This window comes from Telopea speciosissima, chromosome 7, assembly GCF_018873765.1.
Source record: "Telopea speciosissima isolate NSW1024214 ecotype Mountain lineage chromosome 7, Tspe_v1, whole genome shotgun sequence".
Classification (NCBI taxonomy): Eukaryota; Viridiplantae; Streptophyta; class Magnoliopsida; order Proteales; family Proteaceae; genus Telopea; species Telopea speciosissima.
The window spans coordinates 31,136,033-31,154,706 of NC_057922.1; the positions used below are offsets into that span (position 1 = coordinate 31,136,033).

The 18,674-nt window shown below is 41.0% G+C and overlaps 1 protein-coding gene across 1 annotated transcript; it reads right to left on the reverse strand.

Moving 5' to 3' along the window:
* Nucleotides 1-2,431: 2,431 nt before the first annotated feature.
* On the reverse strand, nucleotides 2,432-4,433 carry LOC122668448 (BI1-like protein). Its single transcript, XM_043865012.1, has 3 exons — nucleotides 4,214-4,433; nucleotides 2,926-3,039; nucleotides 2,432-2,832 (listed from the first exon to the last, which is right to left on the reverse strand). Exons 1-3 carry the CDS (start codon nucleotides 4,431-4,433, stop codon nucleotides 2,438-2,440), a joined length of 729 nt encoding a protein of 242 aa, XP_043720947.1. The 3' UTR covers nucleotides 2,432-2,437.
* Between the last annotated feature and the right edge of the window lie 14,241 nt (nucleotides 4,434-18,674).

An 18,674-nucleotide genomic window follows, 5' to 3' on the forward strand; every position in this document is an offset into this window, starting at 1 on the left:
AGAAATCCTTGATAACACTTCAATTGATGAATCGGAGATCCGGAGATCTCAATCGGTTCCAGTGGTTCAAATCTGAACCAGAATACAAGGAAAAAGTGAGAAAGTGGGAAAATGAAATCTAATTCTGTCTCAGAGGAGAGGGTTTTTGAGCAAGAGAGTGTCCTCCTTCCTCTGATCCAGCACCTCTTATTTATAGTTTTTCCACAGGTTCCAGTCATCTCATTGCTTTTCTAGGACCGCCCCCCCCCCCCCAGAATCTTGATTTCCTATCCCTGGGTTTACATAGTTTGGGCTACAATAGATCGATACCCTTCCTGGATCTTGATTTGCTGTCCCTGGACTCATGTAGATCGGGCTACTCTAGATCATCTTCCTCAACCCCTTTGTCCACCACTTGCTTCCGAAATTCTCCTCGCCACATGTCCCCGTGGGATTAGACAATGAGAGATTGTCCATATCATTAGTATTGTAATGTTGTTCGCAAAGGACTGGTTGGTCCATCTATAGAGTAATGGAGTACTACTCAAGGCATACATACATCAGCTGTCAAGGAACTCCAAGAATTAGGAGAATCAATGTCATTATGGGTACGATCTACGGGGTATGGGTTGGGTCATAATGTACGCAGCTTTATCTCTGCTTTCGCAAAGAAGCTGTTTTCAAGCTCAAACCCGTGACAACTTGATCACAATGGAGTAGCCTTTACCATTGCACTAAAAGCCCGCCCTTAGAAGGTTGGATGTGTGTGTGTTGTCTTCTAAAATCAAAACAAGCTATTCTAGGCTTGGAAAATGGAAACTCACTTAAATTTTAGAAAAAAAAAAATGTAACAATATTTAATTCGATATCAATATTCTCTATCTCCATTACTCCATCTATTATATATTTTTATAGAATAAGGTCCTAAGATCTCTCAACCAAGGTTCGTAATCTCGAATCGGATCCGATACCTATCCGATCCACTTGTACGGACAAGAGTAAAAGGTAAACAAGCAGATTTTTTTTTACAAAAAACCAAAAGGAGTAAAAGTATCATATTTGTGCAAGTTTGGGCGATCCCGACCCGGTCTAGCCAATACCTAGTGTACAACTAAAATCGTATGGCGATGCTTAATTAGAAGAAAAGGAAGAAAGTTAATCATGATATAAGAAACTTAGTAAGTAAAATATTTGGCAAGTATTAACTATTAATGGAGATCTTCCACCCATATGCAGGGACGCTGAGAAAGGAATGTATAGGCACCGGGCATGGCTAGGCACAGCTATGGAAAGATCTTCACGTTCTAATTAAAGCTGTATTGTGAAAAACACTCTCTTCGGAGTAGGGATGTAAACGGATCGAATTCGGTCGGATAGTGACATTATCATATTCGTATCTGATCATATTCGGACGGATTCGGATAATATCCTATCGATTTTCGGACGGATTTGGATAATTTTCGGATAGTGATTTTTTGAATATAGGTTCTCCTAAATGGATATGAATACGGATCGAATACGATTTTTCGACTATCCGTTGACATATTTACTGTTTTTATGATGAGAGTTAGGGTTGAGACTTGAGAGTTCAGTAGGTACCCTTTCCTCTACTCTTCTTAGTCTTTTATTCTCTTACATTTTTTACTTTTGAGTTTTTAATAGATATGTAATTCCATGTATCACATTGCATAAAACAATATATATAAACCAATAGCAAATCTAGAAAAAGAATCACATTATCTTAACTTATAAATTTATAACAATAAGATAACAAAATCCAATAAGGTAACTTGAAAAGATAGACAAACACAAAATTATATTTTAGATATTTTATTACCATTGGACTGCTAAACGAATCGGATTATAATCGGTCGGATAGGGGGATTATCATATTCGTATCCGATTAGTTTCGGACGGATTCGGATTCTCCTAAATGGATATGAACGTGGATCGAATACGGATTTACAAATATCCATTTATATCCCTACTTCTGAGAACCAAAAACTTTCACTGGTGAGGACCTAAGTGTTTTTAAGACTAAAAATAAGACCAGAATTACACCAAATTTGGGAACTTCCATTACCACCTCATCAAAACCATTAAAAGATGTCAGCTTCAGTGCAACACCTAATTGGTTCATGGCTGATGCAGTAGGGAACTGGGGGTTAGATCTCATTCTAATGCTAATGAACCTTGAATCCACAAGTAGAGAGAATTCAAAATGTAAGCTAATTACAAAGGAAAATTCGAAGCACTTATATAGGCAGGTTTGCTTACAGAAGAAGGAAACAAAAGTTTAAATTCAAAATTCAAAACTTCGGCGGGTGTGTTTGCCTTAAAGAAAAAAACATAATTCGCCCTATTTCGCTTAATATCTCTGACAAGTGTTGGTCCAACTGATTCAAGAACTCACCCGATATCTCCTCTCCATCAAAAGTCCATCCATCACACACCACAATCAGTCTGCACACATACCCCTGAGCACCCGCAAGATGGAGAGGGACAAATAAACAATATCCCAATAGAGTAATGCAGAAGCCCAGATGTACTGGTCGTAACTACATCTCCTTATCAAGTTATCTGTATAATAAACAATATACCCTGAGAAAACCATGGCACCAAGGGCACCATTAAAAATTGCGAAAACTGATAATGTTAGCCCAAATGAGGGGAAGATTGTCTGCAAGATGAGTGACTGGAAGAAGATAAGAAAAAGGACAAAAAGGCTCCAAAATAAGATTGGTTCAAGATAGCTGAAATCTTGATTCCCCTTCATTGAAGCCCAGAAAGTGTAACAAGTCAAGGTAGAAACCACAACTGTGGTTAAAATTAATGCTTCAACAACCAAATTTCCTGCACATATTATTCATCAGTGAGAATCACAAATTAGAAAGCTTGATCATTAACCAGAAAGAAAGGGATGTGTATATAAGATGAGCAATTAACCTTCTGTATTTGCATATTCTACTTCCACAGCGATACTCAGAGAAGCAGCGAACAGCCCTAGGAAGATGAAGTTCAATGGATGTTTCTGGTGATAAATGTACAAGGGACAAAAAACTGATGCACAATCAAATTCAGCAGCCTCAAGGAAGTCCAGCAACATATCTTGGTTCAAATCATGAATAAACAAAATTTATGATATGGTAGTGTTGGGTATACAAAGTTTTTACTAATAACAACATGTACGGCAGCGTTTGGAATGCATTCTACGTCGATTTTGCAGTCTCAGATAATAAAAAGTAATTGTTTTTATTATCCGAAAATACAAAATTTACCTAAAATGCATTCCAAGAATACATACCAAACACAACCCTATACATGGTCTTCGAATTACAAGTTTCCGAAAACACATGGGCATGGAATGGAAATATACAAAGACTGAGCCCTCCTTGCAAGAGAATCAGCCAAACTATTGTAAGGGAGTAGTCAAACTACTTCCCCCCCTCCCCCTTGAAATAAAGGGGAAATTGCCATTTAGGACACAAAATGGGCATTCTTGAAAGCAAAAAAGATGTGCAAGCGGGGATCTTTACCATCTCCATTTATCTGCCCCTCCATTTCCTCCATTACATCTCATAGGGGGAGGGAGGGCGGAAATGATAACCTTATCCCCTGCCCGAATACACTGTCCGGGTGGGGTCCACTCCCCCCTATTAGATGTAATGGAGGAAATGGAAGGGTAGATAAATGGAGACGATAATTTTCTGTAAGTGGAGTTTTTCTTGTAAAGGTATGGATCAAGATATCATACCGTATGAGTCGATATGTCTCACTGTCGCCCAAGAGGGATCCAAATCATCTATGGTGCGCTGCACGTAGCGGCCTATGCGGCGCACAAATAGGGTGCAACGCAATGACCACCTTACCCCCGCTCGGGCAAGGCACTCGGGTAGGGGTAAGGCTGTCATTGCAGCGCACCCTGTTTGTGCGCCAGGATCTGAATCCGCCCAAAAGAAGAAGACCAACATTGATACAATACTGATACCTATAACCTTGCACAAAGCCAAGCATGAACTTCCCAGTTTATCTACTTGTTTCTTGGCATCATGGTTTGTGGAATCGGTAATGGATTGGCTGATTCGTATCAGTATCGATAGAGACCGATTCGAATCAGCCATACGAATCAGCCAATTACTAAAACCCTGGTTGGCATTCCTGGAATAAAATATGTAAACTACACATGCAAAGTAAAAGAAAACTCAAAGAGAGAGAGAGAGAGATGGAGAAATACAAATTGAGGGTAAGCACGCAAAGAAGAACAAGAGTCCGGCGATTCCACTGAGGAGTTCATTGATGGGAGAGTATAATAAGAGGGTCAAAAAGGAGACGAGCATGGTGAGAACGATCTGGACAGCAAGGATTCCATACACTTTCCGTATAAATCCCCATCGAACCTCCTTCAACCCTCTAGGGTACACCGTCGCCTCCTCTAACTCTTCCTTGTGCGGCATCTCTCTCTCTCTCTCTCTGAAATCTTTGGATTCTAAATTCTGAATCGCCTGCCAAATACGAATAACAAGACTTAAAAAATAGTGATGAAAACCCTTCGTCTCTTCTCCTATATATACATATATACACGGAGAATTACGGAAGTAGTTCTTAGGTTGACGTTATTGCCCTCAGGAAGGCTGCGATTGGGAGTTGGGACATGCGGTAAGGGTTTTGTTTTATTTTAGTCATTTAGTTGATCTATTTATCCTGATGGAGAGATAAATAGGGCTGTAAATGGATAACTGAAAATCCGAATTCGATCCACATTCGTATCCGGTTAGGGGCATCCGTATTCATTTAGAGATATCCGAAAAAAAATCCGAATACTCCGATAAAAATCCGGATCCGAATACTTAATTATAAAAAATTAAATAAATAACGATCTTTGGGGTTTTTGAAGATTCAACAGGTTCTAGAATATGAGGAAAAGAAAATCATGATCTAAAACTATGGATTGAGAGTGAATTGTATCCACTAGGGGGAGGAAGGTTCGGGTTACACAAGGCAGAGTTGTAAACGGATGGCCGAAAATCCGAATTCGATCCGCATCTGAATCCATCCGAATCAGTTTAGAGGTATCCGTATTCGACCAGGAAATATCCGAATCCGATTACATCCGATCCGTATCCGAGCCGAATCCGATCCGTTTACAGGCCTAGAGATAAACATCGACTATTTGGGTAAGGGAGACGAATTCGAATCCTCTCCAATGAGTGTCCAACGAGCATCCAATGGCTGGGCTGATTGGGTGCATCGGGATGTGTGCCTACCAGAGAGAATGCAAGGAAAAGGAAAGGGAATTGAAGAGAGAGGGCTAGAGAGGTGTCAATCGGTATGGTATTGGTAATACTGTACGATTTTGGTAGGGTACAAAAGATAGAACTCAGATACCAAAATTGCACCCTAAAAAATACATCATGTATTTTCAATACCAATGTCTTACTGACTTGGTACAGCATGTATTCGATATCAAAAACGACTTTTATTCAGTATTACCATCATCAACCAGGTATGGCTTGTTTCTACAGGTATTTGTTTTTTTTATCCTCGCAACTTGGAGAATGCTCTACTCTATTGTATGAGGAATCACGAGTTTTAGCCTTGAAAGCAGTTGGTATGCCACCCGCTGCCTACAGTTACCGATGCCAAGAACGATGCGGGTCAACATATGTTTCTTTTTTTTTTTTGGAAAGGGAGCTTATATAATATTATTATTATTACTAAGGTAGGGGGATAGGGGAGAGGGTAAGAGCCAAGGAGGTTCAAACTCGAAACCTCCTGGTGAGCATGGGCATGAAGCGCACCACAGCTCACCAACTGCACTATGCAGTTCATGTTACATGTGCTTCTTCAGTTTCACTATTTTCACTTGGGTCATCCCATCAACCGATTATGGCACTAAATGTTCATAACTCGCTTGAAGCAGTTACAGATTTGAATTCCAATCAAACCATGCATGCAGCAAGCAGTTATTTCTCCAAAAAATCTCAACTCCTCACACTCGTGGTCGCATAATTTCAACGATTATGATACCAAATAAAGTTTAAATCCTGAAAGTTCTAAATTTTTTTTTGAAAAAAATACTATGATGAAACTAAATGTACAAAATAGATATAACTATAGGTTCAGTATACATTCGGTATGGTATAGGTGATTCGGTACGATATCGGTACATATCGAATGGTTTCATCTTAAAAATTGATATTGTATTGAATCGAGAGAGATATCATTTTCTCATACTGAAACCGTATCGAATTCATACCAATACGGTTTGTATGGTTTTATACGGTCAGTTTCTATTTCGGTATTCTGTGAGTATGGAGAGAAAATAGGGAATGGTCCGAGTGAGAGGAGAGGTAAGAGAGGGTGAGAGAAAGAGAGAGATTGCAAGAAAGAGATGACAAGGAGAGAGGGAGTGCGAGAAAAATAAAGGAAAGAAATATAGAAAAAAAAAAAAGAAGAATCCAAAATTAACGAGGGAAGGAATTGCTGCCGACATTAAAACAAAGGAGCAAGTCGGTTTCTTTGTTGTTTCAGCATGTGATATAAAGTCCCATATTGCAGAATCCCAAAAGTTTAGAGCAGTTGATTGAGTTGCGACACTTCCTTTTGTATTTAATGAAGGCTTAAGAAGATTAAAAAAGGTTGTTGTTCAGGTTCTTACAAGCTACATATCTCTGGGAAATATGATGTTTTCTGTTATGTGCCTAGTCCAGTCAGGCCACTCTAGTGTATGCGCGTTAGATTAGACCAGTCTAGTATGAGATAGGTCTTACAATCTTATCTCTCTACCTACCCATCCTTATCTTGTATATCCATCCACATAATCATTCTCGTATTGTATACCATATTTACTTGTAAATCTCTTATCTTTAAGAGACATTTTAGGTAGGTTATACTATATATTTCAATTGTAATACGTTATTCAATTGATACAATTAACCTGGAATTCCAAAGTTTAATAATAGGTTAAAGGGCTTGACCTAACACGTTCCATCAGCTCTGGAGTTTTTAGCGTATTGGTCAAATACGTAATATTTGGTATCAGAGCCACTCGTCACGTCACGGGTTTGAGTCCTGAAAAGGACTACCCTAAAAGTGAAAACCATCAAGAAATGGCTACATGCCACCTACGAAAATGTGATAGTCTATCAGGGCTAGTCATCACGTCATGTATTTGTTAATAATGAGAATTCTTTAATATTGGAATTTTTATTTTGAAAAATTATTGCCCAAGTATTTAGAAGTGTATTGGGTAGATCAAAGTCTTAGGATCTTAACCTTAACAGGATTGGACATTGCGATGAAGATATTTAATACAATAATCAATACCTGGTCAAAGCTAGGAAACAAATCCTCTATGGCGCGCTGCCCCGTTCTGTCTGTGCTGCACAAACACAAGGCCGGGTGCAATGACTGCCTTACCCCTGCCCGAGCCCCTTGCCTGAGCGGGGGTAAGGAGGTAATTACGCATGACCTTGTGTCTACGCAGCATAGGCCGGACTGGCAACTGCGCCGTAAAAGATCTGCATCTACGACAAGATTGGCCGGCTTTTGAAAAGCCATCTTCTAGGCCTTTTCAACTAATAGATAAACAAAGATGGTGTGTTGGCGTTTAATGTTGAGGCTCTGTTTGTTTTAAGATAAATACATGGTTGCTCGTGTAGCATATAAAGTAAATGTCATCATTTTGAAATGGTAAAGCTCAATTGTACGCAGGCCATTCATGTCGAGCTCGATACTCCAAAATATGTTTCTTGAGAAACTCCTAATACAAATGGGCTTTGTAGGTGTTAACTGGGTGCACTGGATTACGCAGTACATCTCTATGGTAGAGAGTATTATGTCAAAAAGTAATGGTGGGGTTATGTAGGTCAAACTATGGTCCTGGGATTATGTCATAGTTCCCCTGGGAAACCAATCATAAACCAATTAGGGTATTGCACGCCTTGGGTTAGGGCACCCTAATTTTAGGGTTTCCCATGGTTGCCCATGGGCACCCTAATTTTAGGGTTTCCCATGGTTGCCCATGGGAACCCTGGTGCATCCCAATTAGGGTTTGGTCTAAAAAACCAATGCCCTGTCCTTCTCTTTTGTGTCCCATGCAATTATGGAACCCAAAAGAGATGGAGAAATTCATCTCTAATCCATCTCATGGAAAGAGGGATCCATCCCATAACCGAATGCACAAATCGATTCGGGTTTCTTTTGCATCCCATAAATAATCAATGATTAAAATCAAGAGGAATTAACAAAGAATTGCTAACCTGATGAGCCTCAAGTGTTGCTCCTCCAATAGACAATGGTTCTTCCTCCAATGAGCACTCCAAGTAAATAGATCTGAACCTCCAATGGTGTAGCCAAGGTTCTTTAAGCCAATCCCAGATGCTCTATAGTTCTTCAAGCACAGATCTGGGTTTCTAAAACCCTAACCCTCAAACACAATAGAGAGCAACAAGAAGAAGAAGAAGAGATCACAAGAGAGAGAGGGGAGGACCAAAACACATCCAAGAAGAGGCAGCCAGAAAAGTGGAGCACTGTATGCTCCCTCCACGTTTTGGTCCCTTTATATAATAGTAGGTGTAAGTACCGTGGTCCTCCCAGGCTCCGGCGAGGGTTTCCTCAGCCTCTTCTTGACGACCGTATCTTATTGATACGGATAATAATTTCAATGTATAATGTTGATAAATGGGGATTGGGATCATGCATTAAAATATGCTAACGTAATGTGAAGTCGCCACCTAGGGTTAGGGCCTAGGACCCATTAGGTGTAGCCCTATCCATTGTGAACGGAATCGGGTTACGTGACTCCATATGGTCTGACCAGAGGTTTGGGTAAGGGGTCAGGTTACGAGTGTGGGAAGGTGTTAGGCACCCACCTCGCCCAGCCGAAGCCGATCTCTCTGTCTTAAATGCTACATAAGGACGAATGTTCTCTCTCTTTTATTGCGCGGATGGGAGATATTATGAACTACATTCAAATGTTATAACTTGAACTAGAACATAATAAACTACATTACATATACGAAAAATATAGACCAAAATGATGAAATATGAAAGGACTACATTGAATCAACAAGAGTGCAGTAATTATACCTGTACGGTTGTATTCCCTTGGCTCAGGGGAGATAGACGAATGGATTGACACCAATTATTTTTGGGCAGAGTAACGGCTCTTTCAGATAGTTTGAAGAGGAGCAAACAGACAAAATAACGTCTGGAATAAAGGGGTTTTGATTGCTATCCGTACACGGACGGGATAGCAATGCTTAGGAGCAGAAGTGCTCTATGCTCGAAGGGATAATCGAAGGATCTATCCATGACCAAGAAAATTTCACTCACTCACATTCTCATAGGAGAAAGGGGAGAAAGGTAGGTGAAGAAATGACGAAAAGTAGGTGGAAATCACTTGGGGAGGGTCTCTCTACCCGGAATTCCTTATTTTTTGGGGTAGGGGGACCCTCCTATTTATAGGGAGGGGTCCCCTCTCTCTCCTGGCCAGATAAGTCCTCCACAGCGTCGTAGAGATGTCCACGGCGCCATGGGGGACGTCAGCAAGCTGATGTCACACCCCCTCGTGGCGCAGTGGAAATCTGGTACACATCCCCACGGTGCCGTGGGAAGGAGCCTACAGTGCCGTGGGAAGGAGTCCACGGCGCCTTGGGGGCACAGTGCCATTTTTCCTTGTTTTTGGGCCTAAAATGGGTCATTTTGTGTTCAGAATGGTTCTCGGGTTTGTGGGTCAGGCATCTTAGGTCCAGAAAGAGGGAAAGTGCATCATCCATCGTCCATATCCCGTTGTCATCATCGTCGATCAGGGGGTGACAAAAATCAGTGTCTATAATTTGCTCCTCTTTGGTCGAGGCCTGTGCTAATAGCCGAAGGATAAAGACAAAAGACCAACTAATTTTGTCACCAAGAGCATGTACTGCTGACGCTTTGCTCAAAGGCAATAGAGTTGCCAAAAATAGACAATTAATCACGATGAAATCTTTCGATAATCCTCAAAAGAAAAACTCAAAAAAACCAAATCTCTATCATGCGAGCATTGCTCAATCAAATTTTGAGGGTGATAAAGCACCACTCGACTGAAGATTAATCATGAGGGTGATAAGGCACCACTCGACCAAAGATCAAGTTTGAGGGTAATAAGGCACCGCTCGACCGAAGATATGAGGGTGATAAGGCACCGCTCGACCAAAGATTAGGTTTTGAGGGTGATGAGGTACCACTCGATCGAAAATCAAGTTTTGAGGGTGATAAGGCACCACTCGACCAAAGATCAAGTTTGAGGGTGATAAGGCACCGCTCGACCAAAGATTAGGTTTTGAGGGTGATAAGGCACCACTCGATCAGAAATCAAGTTTTGAGGGTGATAAGGCACCGCTCGATCGAAGATTAATCATGAGGGTGATAAGGCACCACTCGACCAAAGATCAAGTTTAAGGGTGATAAGGCACCGCTCGACGAAAGATTAGGTTTTGAGGGTGATAAGGCACCACTCGATCGAAAATCAAGTTTTGAGGATGATAAGGCACCGCTCGACCGAAGATTAATCATGAGGGTGATAAGGCACCACTCGACCAAAGATCAAGTTTGAGGGTGATAAGGCACCGCTCGATCGAAGATATGAGGGTGATAAGGCACCGCTCGACCAAAGATTAGGTTTTGAGGGTGATAAGGCACCACTTGACCGAAAATCAAGTTTTGAGGGTGATAAGGCACCGCTCGACCGAAGATTAATCATGAGGGTGATAAGGCACCACTCGACCAAAGATTATGTTTGAGGGTGATAAGGCACCGCTCGACCAAAGATTAGGTTTTGGGTTTCACTGGGGAATTTTTAAAGATTTCACTGGGGATGTATAGCTTTGACAACTCCATTGGGGATGCATGACTCTGAGGGTGATGAAGCACCGCTTTTAAAGGTGAAGGGACACCTTCCTGAATGGAAATCAGGATTAGAGGACTCCACTGGGGATAAGTAGCTTAGAGGGTGATAAGGCACCACTCAATAGGGTTTTGACAACTTTATTGGGGATTAGTATGGCACGTACACCACTAGGAATATTAGGACAGATGTACTTTCATGGGATTATGATGCTTTCACAGATGTGTAAAAGGAAAGTTTACTAACGGGTGAGCCCTGTAAAGAAGACTTGTGACTTTCGTAAGTGCAGAAGTAATTGAAACCTCGGTCAAACTGTATGCGAGGCCCCATGATTTGGGTTGCAAGTGGCTTTCATCGTAATCGGATAATCCATTTGCTCGTGAGTACTTACATGAGGAGTAATCCTCAGACTTATGTTGGTAGATATATATATATATATATATATATATATATATATATATATATATATTTTTTTTTTCTATTTCTTTTTTTCTTTTTTTTTTCTTTTTTTCTTTTCGGCCCACGGCGCCGTGGGCCACTGCCTCACGGGGCCGTGGAGATCTCCATGGTGCCGTGGGCGCAATGACTTCTTTTATAAATAGAAGTGCCCTCCCTTCACTTCTCTATTTCCATTTTTGCTGCGGAGCCCTGCCTTTTTTGTTCCTTTTGCGACCCACTCTCATTCTCACCATGTCTTTCCGTCGACGAGGAGGCCAGTCTCACAGGGAGCCACTGCTTGGCACTACTACTCAAGATGCACGAGCTGCATGGTACCCTTCAGGGGTTATCCTAGTTGACACCGCCCACCACGATTGCCGCTCCATATGGGGCCAGGTCAGTAGTCCCACTTTGTTATGCATTTAATTTTTATAGGTTATTTAATTTATTGCCTGGATGAACCTTTAGACCTAAGACCTTGACCTAGGACTAGGGGTGTCAATAATACCCGGCTGGCCCGAACCGGCCTGAACCCGCCCTGAGCCCGGCCCAAACCCGACCTGAGCCCGATCCAAACCCGACCCTGATCTGCCAGCCCGAAGGGCGGGTCAGGGTTGAGATTTTGGCTGACCCTGGCAGGGTCGGGTCGGGTCGGGTTCAAGGTAGCGAACCTAGCCCGGCCCGGACCGGACCCGACCCTGAATTCTTTATAAGCGTTTATATGGCTAAAAATACCAAAATACCCATAAGAGTGATAAATAACCCTAATCCCATATGGTCATATTCCCTTTTCGTTTTCAGTTTTCACATTTTCAGTCTTCCCGTTCTTCTTCTTCATCCACGATAAGCTGAGAAAGCCGCCGCTCGACGACTAGCAGCCTTCTTCTTCCTCAGTTCCTCCTTCCCAGATTCGCATCAAGGACTCAAGGTATGTTCTAATATTCAGCACTTCATTCTTATTTGGGTCTTTCCCCATCCTCGCAACAGTGCTGCTAGTATGCGTGGATTCAGATCTGAAATGCATCTCTCTTGATCAACGTCTGTGTTTATTATTTTTTAAATCTTTGAAGTTTGAATGCATGTTCTCTGTGAATCTATGAAATATTTGTTTTGCTACAACACCAGCCATAAGAATTGCGGCAATAACAACTATTTTATTATTTTAAGAACCAATGCTTCTGAATCGTTCCAGCAATCGTCGGATGCAATGCCCCCATAGGTCGTTGTCTCCTACTCTTAACCAGCATTATATGGCCCATGCCAGTGTGATACGAATGACCTAACACAAACCACTGGGCGAGAGTGGAACACATCTGCTAGTGCCGGCTGAACATAACACTGACCATGACCTAACAAAAACCACTGGGTGAGAGTGGAACACGTCTGTTAGTGCTCTTGAACAAGATACATATGGCTATTCTTGTGGCCAACCAATTGCACGCACATTGAATTGTCATTTATATTTTCACACACAGTCTCTTTTTTCGGTTAAACAGCAAAATATTGTATTTAACCCAATGAAATGAAGTAAAAGTCCCATTCGGAAGAATTAGTGTCTTGTATAACCAATTCACAGATATAGATGATCTGTCTAGGATGAGAATTATGAGTTCACACTTAAAGATAACTAAATGCAAACAATCTCTATCATAGACATCAGAGATGAGTCATGAAGACATGAACTAATCCCTTATTCCTCTAGGGAAATGAATATCCACATTCATTCAAATTCTTTTAAAACAGAGGCCAAAACACATCTACAAGTTCACACCTTCACAAGAGATGCATAATGTCCTCATATGAGACAGATAGATCCCATCTTCGAGAATGGCAATAAACTATTGAAAAAATAAATAAATATCATAATGCAATGGGAAAGATCTCCCCTGCTGCTTATATTAAGGGTGTGATAAGATGGTGACTTCTACTTTGAACCTAGAAGAATCGAAACTTGAGCATAGAAGACCTCCCCTGGTTCATTCATTTTCTGAGCGAATTCTTTTTCTCCAGCCAGTTGCAGTACATTGCTATGGACACAAAGATGACTATGTCAATAGTAAAAGCAGCGGTGGTTGTGTGATTGGTTGTCTACGAAATTGACCTAGTCAGGGTGTTTGACTAGAACTGTTCCAACCACTATGATGAGATCACTTTTAATTTTTTTTAAAGGATTTGTTTTGTTATACTCTTAGATGATAGATATAGAGTCAAAGTATCAGACTTTGGCACCACTTTCTAGTGTTTAGTAGTAAATTTACACTAGTAAATTAATTTAACTTAGGGAAAATTACATCCCCTCCCCTGTACTTTATCTTAATTACACATTCTTCCCTTTGATTTTCCCACCTTACATATGATTCCCCTGTAGTTTTCAAAAAATTACTAAGACCTCCCCTACCGTTAGCCTCCATCTGTTAAGTTGTGATGTGGCGTATTTATAGTACAGAGTCCAGATGAAGGGGGTAGGGGACCAGGAAAGAGGAAAGATCCAATAACAACCCAGTATGATAGAATAAATACACAAAATCTGCATATTAACAGCTATCTCGGAAAAGAGATCACTTCACTCTAAATAATGCAATGGGAAAGATCTCCCCTGCTACTTATATTAGATGAACTAGCTTGAGAAGGGAGGGACAGAGAGAGTGGATAAGGGTGTGATAAGATGGTTTTTTGTGGAGAGGGAAGGGTTCTTATAATGGGTGTGAAAGAGTGGTTCTTTCAGATTAGATCTACATATAGAGCAAGTCTCCTTCTTCTTCATTAATGTATCAATCTGAGTGGGAGCTCATCACTCACACCATGTATCAATCATATAGAGCAAGTCTCCTTCTTCTTAACTATTTTCTTCAACTTATTGTTTCAAAGATCTTACACATGTTTGGATTTTTGAATTTGTACAGATCTCAATGGAGGAAAACTCAAATCCAAGGCAGCCAAACTCAAGTTCAAATCATCCAAACTCAAGTTCAAATCATCCAAATTCAAATCCAGTTGAATCAAGCTCTAAGGATCCTGTGACAAGCTCTACAAAGGCACAACTAAACTCTAATGCGTCTGAGGTATCTTCTAATCCCCTCACTATAGGGTCATCTAGTGTTTGGAATCACTTCACTAAAGTTATACCGCCCAGTGGTTCAAAAGCTACAAAGTGTACATGCAAGTATTGCCACAGGGAATTTGGTTGTGCAAGTGAACATGGTACTAGTTCACTAAAACGACATTTGGATAGATGTCTTCTGTGTCCAAGTAGTGAAAAAAATAAGAAGCAAAAACTTTTGGATTTTAAAGTTGACACGAGTGATGGTAAGAGTACAATCACTAGTATCTTAGCTTGGAAATTTGATTATGAATTGTGTAGAAAGGTGCTTGCGCGCATGATTATTATGGATGAATTGTCATTTATATTTGTAGAGCGGGACGGGTTTAGAGATTTTTGTAAGGCTTTACAGCCTAGGTTTAATACTTTGACCTGTAATACTGTGGCACAAGATTGCTTGCAATTGTATCTGGGGGAGAAAAAGAAGTTGCAAGATTTGTTTAAGATAACTGCTCAATGGGTGTCCCTCACCACAGATATGTGGACTTCTATCCAAAATCTTGGTTATTTGTGCCTCACAGCAGATTACATTGACCGAAATTGGAAATTGCAAAAGAAAATCATTAACTTTTGCGTAGTCCCATCACCACATACTGGTGAAGCAATTAGTAATGCCCTTGAGCTGTGTTTGATTGATTGGGGGTTGGATAAACTATGTAGTATTACTGTGGACAATGCAGGCAGTAATGATGTTGCAATTCGAAATTTAAAGAGAAGATTTAATAAGAAAAATGGGTTATTGTTGGGTGGTGAGTTTTTTCATATGAGATGTGCTGCCCATATTTTGAATTTGATTGTCAAGAAAGGTCTTGAGGATTGTGGAGATATTGTAAGTAGAGTTCGTTCTATAGTGAAGTATGTAAGGAATTCACCATCAAGGTCACAACAGTTTAGATTGTGTTGTGAGCAAGAAAAGATTGAGTGTAAGAAAGCTTTGAGTTTAGATGTTTCTACTCGTTGGAACTCTACATATCTTATGTTGTAAACTGCTTTGGAGTTTCAAAAAGCTTTTGAATGTGTAGAAGATAGAGACCCAAACTTTACTATGGAGTGCAAGGATGGGGTCCCAACTACTCAAGATTGGGAGAGAGCTAAAGTTTTATGCAAGATGTTGGAGTTTTTTTACAGTGCAACTACAAGATTGTCTGGGTCTCTTTTTACTACTTCAAATCTTTACTTCAAAGAGATTAGTGTGATTGAATCACAGTTGAACAAGTGGTCAAGAAGTGAAGATGACATGATTCGGGATATGTTATTGGCAATGAAAGAAAAATTTGACAAATATTGGGGTGATAGTGGCACTGACAAAATGAATATTATGTTGGTTGTTGCTCGTGTTCTTGATCCACGATTTAAGTTGAGATATGTGAAATATTGCTATTCAAAATTATATTCTCAGCATGAGGTGGAAGAGAACATTGAGAGGATTAAAAATGTCATGGATCGTCTCTTGAGACATTACCAAATGCAAGGGTCGACAAGTAGTACAGTGAGAGTGGATTCATCTACAACCTCTTTTGATGGTTCATCAATAGATGATGATGACAGTGAATTTTCAGAAAGGGGTTTTCATAATGCATTAGAAGAGGAGGAGCATTTCCATGTGACATCTGACTTAGACAAATATTTGTTGGAAGGTATTGAGAAGGAGGATGAACTCAATTCTTTTGACATCTTGAATTGGTGGAAGGTCAATAGTACAAGATTTGTGGTTCTAAATAAGATGGCAAGGGATGTTTTGGCGATTCCTGTTCAAGTGTTGCTTCAGAGTGTGCTTTTAGCACCGGTGGTAGGATTTTAGACCAGTTCCGTAGCTCTTTGACACCTAAGATGGTAGAGGCATTGGTATGTACACAAGATTGGCTACGACAGGCACCGGTTTCAGTTGATGTTGAAGAGAACTTAATTGACCTTGAGAAGATCGAATCAGGTAACAACCTTTTAAATTCCCTTATATCATTTAATTACAATAATAATAATAACATTATAAATGATGATTAAGTTTATTGATTTGTTCATTTGTTAAATGTGTTTTTTTTCAGCTACTAACAATGATTGTGGTGATGCAACTATAACTTTGACTTGATGGATGATAATGCATACTTATTTGGCGTGAACTGGTAAGGACTTGTATCCAAACAATAGTTCTTACTAGTTAATATTTTCTTTGACATCTGCTAGTATTAATAGAGTTTTTCCTTCATTTTGGGCATTTTTTTTTTCCAGGAATCCCAGATTCAAGCATATCATGGAGATGGATCGTGGATGCTGTTGTGATTGATGGTTGATTGTGGCAGTATTTTTATTCATGGATGATTGTAGCAGTAGTATTTTTATGGATGTTTGTGGCAGTATTTATATGGATATTTGTGATAGATTATTATGGATGATTGTGGTAGTATTTTTATGATGTTTGTGGAAGTATTTTATTTATGGATGTTTGTGAGAGTATTTTTATTTATGGATGTTTATGGCACTATTTTTATTTATGGATTTTTATAGATGTTTGTGAATTATTTTTATTTAAATTTACAAGTCCCTCTCTCCCTCTCTCTCCTTCCCATCTTATTCTTATTCTTTACAGAATTTTTCAGGTTTTTTTTAGATATATTCTTTGATATATATCAATCAGGGTCAAGACAGGGTTAAAACAGGGTCAAGACAGGGTCAATCAGGGCCGACCCAACCTTGCCCTACCCTATCAGGGTCCGGTCGGGTCAGGCCGGGCCAGAGAAAAACCCTGGCAGGGTCGGGTCAGGGTTGAGGGTTTCTTGGCCCTGCTAGGGTTGGATCAGGGTCAGGGTCAGGGTTTAGACCTCTAGGGTCAGGGTCAGGGCTTTGGCAGGCCCGGCCCAACCCGACCCATTGACACCCCTACCTAGGACTATAGGCTAGAAGTGAGACCCAAGTGTCTCCTGACACGTAAATAGAGGCAATGCCTCAAAATACCATTTAAGCACTACACAACACGTAGATTGAACCGAGACCATTAGACCCTTCCTTAGATATCGGTTAGCACAAATCGAGGCAATGCCTCGAGATACCATCTTTAGGCACCCGGTGACATGCAAATCAAAGCGAGGCCATTAGACACTACCCTAAGTGTCTTTTGGTATGCAAATCGAGGCGATGCCCCTAGATACCACCTTAGGCACCCAGTGACACGTAAATTAAGGCGAAGGCATTAGATACTCTAAGTATCTTTTGGCACGTAAATGGAGGTGATGCCCCTAGATACCACCTTAGGCACTCAGTGATACATAAATCAAGGCAAGGCCATTAGACACTACCCTAAGTATCTTTTGGCATGCAAATGGAGGTGATACCCCTAGATACCACCTTAGGCACCCAGTGACACGCAAATCAAGGCGAGGCCATTAGACACTACCCTAAGTGTCTTTTGGCACGTAAATAGAGGCGATGCCCCTAGATATCACCTTAGGCACCTAGTGGCACACAAATCAAGGTGAGGCCATTGGACACTACCCTAAGTGTCTTTTGGCACACAAATGGAGGCAATGCCCTTAGATACCACCTTAGGCACCTAGTGACACACAAATCAAGGCGAGGCCATTAGACACTACCCTAAGTGTCTTTTGGCACGTAAATGGAGGCAATGCCCCTTATTTATTTTCACAGTCTCTCTTTTTTTTTGTATTAATCTTGACTGTTGTCCCAACTATTTTGACTGACCATTTGCCTTATTTTTCTTTGTAGGGCAAGCCCCTCCCTTTGCCCAAGAAGTATTGTGGGTTGGAGGCTGTTTTAGAGTGGTACCGCTCACTCTGCCCGACGGTACAGTCACGGGTGATTCGGACCGGGTTGGGACACATCGTCGCATCTCTAGCCCACGAGTTGGATAGCCCAACTGCGAGGGCTTTGATAGAGAGGTGGTGGCCGAGCACCCATACGTTTCACCTTCCATTTGGCGAGGCGACTGTCACCCCTTTAGACTTCTACATGATCATGGGGTTACCCTTTGGAGGGGTACCCATGACCTTGACTTCGGAGGAGAGGGTTGTAGCCTCGACGGAGCCGTCAGAGCACCTGGAGTATTATAGGCAGCAGCTGGGGATTGTTGTTATGTGGAGAGAGATCCCCGTGTCACTCCTGAGGGGTTCCGGGGACGAGAAGGTTATTATAGACCAGTCGCCGTCCGATCTTTAGGATCAGCAGGCTCAATGCTTCCTCCTCTTCTTGCTGGCGGAGGTGATTTTCAACGATATGATAGGTACGGTGACAGTCGATGCCGTATATGTTCACTTTTTTGAG

Bases quoted from the DNA above. Each gene is read 5' to 3' on its own strand.
- LOC122668448 (XM_043865012.1), bottom strand. From the start codon at position 4,433: ATGCCGCACAAGGAAGAGTTAGAGGAGGCGACGGTGTACCCTAGAGGG. The intron at 3,040-4,213 runs GTATTTCTCCAT...ATTGTGCATCAG, and splicing joins TGCGTGCTTACCCTCAATTT to TTTTTTGTCCCTTGTACATT. The intron at 2,833-2,925 runs GTTAATTGCTCA...TAATATGTGCAG, and splicing joins AGAATATGCAAATACAGAAG to GAAATTTGGTTGTTGAAGCA.